The sequence below is a fragment of the Stegostoma tigrinum genome, chromosome 23 (genome assembly GCF_030684315.1).
Source record: "Stegostoma tigrinum isolate sSteTig4 chromosome 23, sSteTig4.hap1, whole genome shotgun sequence".
In the NCBI taxonomy this organism is placed as follows: domain Eukaryota; kingdom Metazoa; phylum Chordata; class Chondrichthyes; order Orectolobiformes; family Stegostomatidae; genus Stegostoma; species Stegostoma tigrinum.
Genome location: NC_081376.1, coordinates 47,063,474 through 47,072,367, shown reverse-complemented (window position 1 = coordinate 47,072,367; position 8,894 = coordinate 47,063,474). Strand labels below are relative to the sequence as shown.

General features: G+C 36.3%; 1 protein-coding gene across 2 annotated transcripts in view; it reads right to left on the bottom strand.

Moving 5' to 3' along the window:
* glyr1 (glyoxylate reductase 1 homolog (Arabidopsis)) overlaps window positions 1-8,894 on the bottom strand; it is a 43,581-nt gene that overhangs the window by 18,103 nt on the left and 16,584 nt on the right. The window contains exons 7-9 of one of the 2 annotated variants that reach the window (XM_048551812.2): window positions 8,021-8,074; window positions 3,700-3,750; window positions 1,044-1,117 (exon numbers count right to left, since the gene is read on the bottom strand). In XM_048551812.2, coding sequence (XP_048407769.1) covers window positions 1,044-1,117; window positions 3,700-3,750; window positions 8,021-8,074 — 179 coding nt within the window. The remainder of the gene's footprint in view (window positions 1-1,043; window positions 1,118-3,699; window positions 3,751-8,020; window positions 8,075-8,894) is intronic. The other variant, XM_048551813.2, reaches the window with a different exon arrangement.

The following is an 8,894-nucleotide window of genomic DNA, read 5'->3' as shown; positions in this document are numbered from 1 at the left end:
TTTGGTTTATAAATACGTCGGACGAAAGCAAGTTTCTTGGGATCACTGATTTTCTGTTTACTTTTAAAATCCAGCGATTTGTCTGTACCAGGATTTGAAATTACACTTGGAGTGACCAGATCGATATACAATCTTAACGGATATGTGATGCAAATTAGATTCTTTTGGTATTGCTGTATCGATAAAGGATATGCCTTGTGGGCACAAATTCCCTGCAATTCCAAGCCTATAATCACTACCTAGCCAGTGATGTTCTTGTCTAATACAATATGACAGAACTGCAGTGTGGCCATCTTCTGTTGAACATTTTAGCAACCAGAGAATTTTATTCACCCAAAATATTCAGTCACAGAAAATATAAAAGGGACATCAAAAGGAAGGTACAGGTTTGCAACCTTAAGCAATAATTCCGGTAAATCCAGTTGCATCTGACTAAGGTTTGAATGGTATAAGCGGGCTGATTCTCAAATATTGCAACAAGTGGAAAGGAGATCAAATGTCAGACTGAACAAGCCACTAGTTAAACAGCAAAGTTCAATACAAAGTTCAAGTGCAAGGAATCAAGTCCTGTGGTTTTTTCATACTGTTTAACACACAATGAATTGTAATGAAAGCCCCAAAGGTAAACTTATAAATCCAGAAGGCTGGGAAGCCTTCTGAGGTCACAATTTTAGTTTAATGCCCATTTTATGCGGAAGTGGTTAATAACTAGATACTTATTCTGATCAATGAAACACAACTCAACAGTAATGACAATCTGCACCCATTTTATTGGAAAAGCAATTGAGACACAACTGAACATAACTCCACCTGCAATTAAATGCATCAATGAGGATCTCTATCCCTCTCTTTCTAAATATGATGCAGCTATTTTGCCAAAATGTATGACTGGTTGTCAACTCAGATCCTTTCAATAAAGCAGACTTTCAGCAATTATGTTTCGGTAATTTGAGACTTTACCTTGGGCATGTTTGACTTTAGGAAATAATTTTGTCAAACAGATGATGACATTTTAGATTGTTTAAACATTTTCAAACCCTTACCTTTTGTCTGTCGGAGTCACACTACCATTGGTTGCTGTACTGTCAGCTGCCTGAATGGATGTTGACTCTGCTTCCTATGGAGATTAAATGAAAATAGCTCATTAACTTTGCAAGGTGACATTTCAATCAAGAACCCTTAAAAGGATCAACTTAACCAATTCCATATTTTAAGTGTAATCATAAGACTATTGGGATAAATTTTGGATAACAATAATACATGTGTACATACACAGCATTGCTACAAACTGAATACACAGTGCAAAGTGTACCATTATCACTATGCAAATTTTTACACAGGTATGAATGCTACATTAGGAATGATGACACTTAATTAGTTCCTTTGAGGTCAGAATTGCCAACTTTCTCCACTCAGTTTCAAGTTAGCAAATTTAACAAAATACTTATATCCAGAGTTCAGCAAAAGGATAACAGGTCCTGAAGCAATGCTGAATCAGGGTTAATTCCGCCTTGTTGCCTGTTTTGCTCTAGCACCAACTTCTTTATTGTAGAATGAACATTTCATAAAGCCACCTTCTCACATGTACATAAAACAGAGAATGAAAGGTTTGTGCAGTGCCTGCCATCACACTCCAGGATGTACTGATTTTGAGATAATAATAAAGCAGACATTAGTTAGTGTAAAAAGGATTATTTTATTCTGAAACTAAGACATTGTTTCCCTATCTTAAAACATAATCAACAACTATTTCTGCAAATGTACTTTCCTTGCTATTAATACGTCTACTTTTGTGATGAATTGTTGGTCAAATAAAACAGGCTGGAAATCTGGTTTATTTCTGGAATAAATGCTAAGTCATATAAATCTGTTATGTGCATATAAAAGGTCCCTATATTGAAACAAAAAATGCAGCAATTGTAAATAGAGTTCCTGCAACATTCCCAAGCCCAGGAGGATCAGAAGTGACACCAAATTCCCAGACAAATGCTGACTTTAAGTCACCTTAACTGAAACAGAAGATGTCATATTATGGTCATATTGCACAGGAGGCATCAGGCGCAACAATAAGTTACGTTGTGATCTAGAGGAGCAAACTAATTCCCATCTAGACAAAAAGACAAGCTTAAAATGAAAAGGAAGCTCAAGTTCAGAAGCACCAGCAGTGGGATATGGAATAAATACGAGACACGGCGATTTGAAGACAAAATGCATGAAAAACAAAATTGCTCAAGCATTCGGTGGGAAAACAACACAATCCAAAATTTACACCCAAGAATCCTCAGTAAGAGCAATTAGGGATGTGCTATAAATGCTGTTTGGCCAGTGACACCCATATCCCATAAACTAACATTTTAAGAAGAGTGATTGAGATTGAAAATTGTCTCAGAGGATGGTAACATAGTAAATGTGACATTTCTTTTCAAAAAAGATGAAAATCATAGGCTGTGATCATACTTTGGTTGTCTATAAACCACAAAAGCACAAAAAGAAACACGAGTCAGAGCAAGAAGGCTCGAGGTGGATTTCTAAAAGACAGGCTGAATTTGATTAACCCAAAAGAACATAATAAAACTAACAAATATAAAAAAAAATTTATGCTTTCCAAAAATTGTTTGGTAAGGCATCATACAGAAATTCATAGTAAAGAGAATAGCGCATTATGAGAATCAGCTAGAGATTACTGGTGGACAGAAATACTGGGTAACAGTAAATGGCAGCCTCTCACCCTGAAACATTGGAGCAATTGCTATTTCAGGATGACCAATGCTCACTTCTTAAAGATACTATAGGCAGAGATATATATTTCCTGGATTCAGGAAATATCAAATTGTCATGATTATATTTACTGCGACAGCACAGATAACTTGGGGGGAAAAAATGGTACTGGCAGATTCAGTTCTATCATTGAATAACTAACTAATAGTAGAAAAGGAAACATACCATTAGAACACAGAACACTGCAGTACAGCTACAGGCCCTTTGGCCCACCATGTTTGTGATGAGACCAGATGCAAGACTTTAAATGCAATAGAGAATATAGGGATTCTGCTATTACCAGTCATTAGAAGTTAACAGTTGAGAAGACAGGGCAAGAAATAATGCAAATTCATGGTTTTACAGCCATGGAAACAGAAGAAGTTCACGTTGAACATGCAAGATAGTCATCAGTGGACATTGAACTAATGTGTAAAATTTTGGGCATCACATGAGAAGGAAATGAAGGACAATGAAAAGTATACAGGGTAGACTTGTGAAGCAGAAAAGTATACAGCATGGATGTGTGAACAGATCTGGAAAGTTAGTTATTTGCACTGGAGTTGAGAAGGTTCAAAATAAATTTTTGAGTTAGTCACAACAATAATTTAAGCGGAACTAAAAAAATTATTGCAGTATTTAAATTGATTTTTATTAATGCTAGAAATGAGAATTTCATTGTCACAAACCTTTGAAGTCCATTTTTTTAAAGGAGAAAATAGTTGCTTGACCAAGGAGAGTCATTAAGTGAATGAAAGTTAACATGAGAACAAGATTAAACTGGGCAACTTATGCACTTGAAAAAAAACTTGGAAATGACATCCTTCTGCCTTATAATATTTTACGATTCTGCTTGGAAGGATGGGCAAGAGCAAAGAGCAAACTCTAGTTGTCTTATTCCAAAACTTAATTAAAAATGAAAAACACAAACATATTACCAACCTCTTCAGCAGTCGTCTTCAGCTTTTGAATGATAGCAGAACATGACCCCGACTGTTAATGAATAAAAATGGAATCAATATTTTTGAACCACAGAAAGAAAATAACTTCTTTGGTGATAAGTGCTTTAACTTCATCAGGCATTTACAGAATACAATCTGATAAACATACAGTGTTATCTGGTTATTATTTCAGGTGTCCACACATTAAGTCGGTATCTCAATTACTTTGGTGTCAGATAAGACGCCTAATTAAAAAGAACATTTCTACAAACCTCTAAAGCCAGCCCCTTTATATATGAAAATAGAAACACACACACGCACGCACGCATGTGGACAACAGCTATTGTAATCATCAAAAGCAATGAAAACATTGTCCTTGACCCCATCACTCAAATTACTACCCACCCACTTCCAAATAAAATGTATTTCAATCATAGGATGAGAAAGTTAAAAGATTCTTTGTTGCAAGGTCACTCTGAAGTTTATACCAAATACAGAGAACCTAACAGCTTGGATCACACTATCCCAATGTCAATTTAATCTTCCGCGTTAAGAATGCAGTAAGTTCATGTGACTGAATGCATTAAATAGTCTTACAGAGAACAAATATTCAAACTGAAGTGGCTTACACTGAACACTATATTAAAAAGTGCTATTATACATATAGTCAAGGTCACCCACTTAAAAAACTAAAGCAAACAACTACAGTTTCAAATGGAGCTTTCAAATGGTGGCCCTAATTAAGAAAACTTCTTTAATCAAATTTGAAAAATTTCATTGGCCATTCAGTTACATTCATAAATTGTGACCACTGCTTGAGTGTTACAAAGTTCTGGGATTTTTGAAGCCTACAGCCTTCCAACATTTGTGCAAAAACAAAGTATGATTTTCACCAATTTCCATTAGGTGGCTGCTAAGTTTATAGTATAGATTTTAGAATTGATATGGTTAACAAATGAATATTTAAATCCATTCTCAACTATTAATCTTTCAAATAATACCCATTAAATTGTTCTGTTGTTCACTAATTAGGTCATAGATTATCTTAAATGGTACAATGCCAGTTACAAAATCGTCTGAAGAACACAGCACAAATTTGTTAAGCATTCCCTAGTGAACTTCATCATTTGGAAAAATACACCCCTATTCATGTTTCTTGACCCGTGATTTGATTTTGGAAATATTGTGTTTTTCCAAGTCTCATATTTATGTTTAATTTGCACCTTGTTATTATTGGTGCCATTCACTTTCCTTTCCCAATAATCTGCCTTACTCTAAACGCCAAATCAAATACAAAATGTGGTTTTCAGTTATTTAAGTACAAAAGCACTCGCCAGGCATTTTCCTTACCTTTTATGCAAAATTACTTTTGTAGATTACAAAGTAGTACCCCCATTCTATATTCAAAACCACAGTCCAGATGGGTCTCTGTTTAGTTGAATCTTTGAATATATAGAATGGGAAGGGATGATTAACACATTGAACTGTTATCATAATTTAAAGTATCAATGTGCTATGCCCAAATATTGCTGTCACCACCAAATACAGGGCATGTTGATTTCAGGCACTAGATTATTGGTAATGGTAATGCTTTCCAAATGGATAAGAAAAACACGCCCTGGCACTCCAATGTTTGCTAACAACTAGTGGTCATCTCCTTGCAGAACACTTCAAAAAGGGACAGCTAGAGTGCAATTTGCTCATTTCAGTTCTCAACGAAAGTGGTGGTACAAGGAGGGTCAGAATGAAAAGGGGAATATGCAATTGGAGGAGTCAGCCTTTTAAGACGTGCTATGCAAACTGAGTAATTTGGTCGTATTTTGTGTCACAAGACCAGCACACTTTATGCGACACAATTATCACAACTAATAAATGTTCAGCAGCATCTGCTTCAAATGAAAACATTTCTCCCAGTTTTAACTTACACCTTCAAAGAATATTTCAGTCCAGTGTTTGCAGCTGGTGGTGAAGCGAGAGCACCGAACTCAAAGAAAGCTTAGCTGAGAGATATAATAATTTCAGAGGCAAGAGTCTGAACTCTGCCTGCAATGCATTGCAGCATTCTTTATTGGAAATTACTGTCATGGAGTCAGTTCTCATCAAGCAGCCAATCACATTAAAGAATTCTCACACAGCCAAGGAAATGAAAAACACTAAAATTAAGGCATGTTTTTAAAACTTTACATCGAGCATAAAAATAGCTACACAATAGGAAGGATGTGGAAGTTTTGGAGTGGATACAAAAGTAGTTTACCAGGATGTTGCATGGAATAGGTTGTATTAGTTATCAGAAGTTGGGCAGACGGATTGTTTACGCTCGAGCATCGGAAGCTGAGGAGTGATCCAATACAAGGACATAACATTATGAGGCACAAGGATAGGGTGGATCGTTGGAGTCTTATTCCTGGGGAGGAAATGACAAATACTAGGGGGTGTAGGTTTGAGGTGAGGGGGCGGGGGCAGGGATATGTTTAAAGAATATGTGCGGGGCACATTTTTGGGTGCCTGGAGCATGTTACCAAAGGAGGTGGTAAAAGTAGAAACGAGAGCAATGTTTAAGAAGCATTGGACAGACAACACAAACACTCAGGGAATAGGTGGCTATGGTCTGCACACAGGCAGATGGGATTAGTTTAGAATTGCAACATGGTCGACACTACGTGGTGGGCTGAAGGGCTTGCTCCTGTATTGTGCTGTATGTTTGTGAATATATGCATATAAAGTGAAGGCAGAAATGGAAATATTTTGAAAAATTCTGGATAGAATTTTTTGAATTTTATTTAAAAATAAAGTTCTGGTAATTAATCAAAAATGGAAATACTTAGCAACGCTCCACTAATATGACGTAATGCTTGCCAGATTGCATGTCTTCTTGGGAAACAATTAGTATTCAAATTACCATTAGAAATCCAAATACACTGATTGTAGATGCTTTAACTTTTAAAATCTGGCTTCTAACGGCTGACAGGGGACATCCTTGACAATTACATTTCAGTGATTACTGAATCAAAAGTCCACAGCACAGTGTAATGGAACAACTCAATGACAGACTGAGACTTCTATATTCTCCATTAAATCGGCCTGCTCGCTAAAGTCTGATGCTCTGGTTCATCTCAGAGGGGTGAGAGGGCTGATAATTCATCATCAATACCCCCTATCCAACCTTAAAACACAGCAAAATTAGCTCTTCATTCGAATTTACTGGCCTAAAGTACACCAAATCATTAGCATTACAAATGCAGTTTGCATCAAAATGAGTCTTTGATTTTATTTAAATTTCCCTCCCCATAGACTGACTTGCAAACTCAAAGCTGCTCCTAAATTTTAAACATTAAGCTTTACTAGTTACAAAAGCATTTGTCCCATTAGGAGGTCTTTGAAGAAATGCTTTTTCTCACTTTAACAGACTTCAATATCTGGTGAAATAATATGCAATATTTTCTTAAAATTTAAATGAACTTTCAAAACTGTGTGAAAAATCAAATAATTAACGTTAGGATTTATACTTTATTCAAACTTCAGGATATTTAAGCGAAAGTAAAGGCACCAGAAATTAACTGACTAATATTTTTATGGCACAGTAACAGGTTAATCTAGTTATGTTCTGGCAATAGGACAAGATCCTATTGTTGCCTTTGCTTATTCTTTTTTAAGATGAGGACATCCTCCAATGCCCTTTGAACCGAGTAGTTTGCTAGACAATTTCAGAGGGCAGCTGAGTGTTACATTACAGTGGATCTGGAGTCACAAGTCAATCAGACCAGCTAAGGATGGTAAATTCTCTTCCCTAAAGATCGTTAGTGAATCGGATGATTTTTATTTACAACAATCGTTGATGGTTTCAGGGTCACCAAAACCAAGACTAGCTTTCAGTTCCAAACTATTTTACTTAAATTCAAGTTTTAACACCTGTCATGGTGTGATTGGAATTCATGTCCCCAGAGCATTAGCCCAAGTCTCTGAAGTACCCATCTTCATTCCATCTCTGCCACCACCTCCACTAAACCAGCACTGAACATAACTTTGGTTGTGTAATAAAGCAGGATGCTCCATGAATCCTGAATGCAATAAATAAAAACAATTCTACACCAACTTTCTCTGCAGCAGTTACACTGTCAGGTAATTAAACAAACTGGCAGGTAACCAAAGTCTTCTCACCAATGAAGTAAAGCACAGAAGCAACAAATCTAGGAAAATGAAAATGGAAAAGTGAAGCATAGATTAAAAAAAAGGAGACCAGAGGTTTCTGCTGTCTGGTGTTTTGCTTATTACTTGCAAAAAAAATTGTACTACTAGACTGCACACTAAATACACCATCTTACCTTCTCAGACTGACTGAGCAGAAAGTGATGAAAGTGAGGGTCGTCCTTTACTTGCTGCAATTAGAAAAACCAAATCTGAGCATGGTGAGGAATCATACTCTGACCTTACAACTGAAGATTTCTATTTGTGATGAGTGGAAGAACAGAACCAGAAATTTTCTCTCTACTTGTCTCTAGGTTTATTATGGGTAAATCAACAACCAAAAAGATACATAAAGCCACAACTGGAACCATTCAGCAAGCAATATTTAACTAAAGAGAGATACGCTGAAAAAAATTTTACTCTTCTTCAGAATTTCACTAAGTTCTTTGGTATTCGATTCTGTACAAACTCTCATAGAAAAACATAGAACGTAGAAAAGCACATCACAGCGCAGGTCCTTCGGCCCACGATGTCATGCCGTGTAATAATCCTAATCCAAAAATAAAATAACCTAAACTACATTCCCCTCAATTCACTGCTGTCCATGTGCATGTCCAGCAGTCGCTTAAATGTCACTAATGACTCTGCTTTCTCCTGACTAAATCTGTTATCAATTCATGCATTTGCATGAAATACATCATGAGACTGTGACTTCTGTTTTAACAAATATTTTACATTTACTTATCCCCTAATGATTCCAATTCTGAATGCACCAATTTAGTAAACTTTAACTAGTTCATCTTCTCCAGTCAAAATTACTTTCCTAAAACAAACATTCTTTGGTGTCAACAAAATTACTAACCTGACTTCTGCACTGTTGGCAAAACTCCATTCATTGACCAGATGGCAGCTGAACTAATTTAGGCTCAGTCTAAAACTTACTCAAATTGGGGTCAGCCCCAATTCCCCCAATGCTACGTGGAAGCTCCTAGGTCATCATTTTGGATTGTC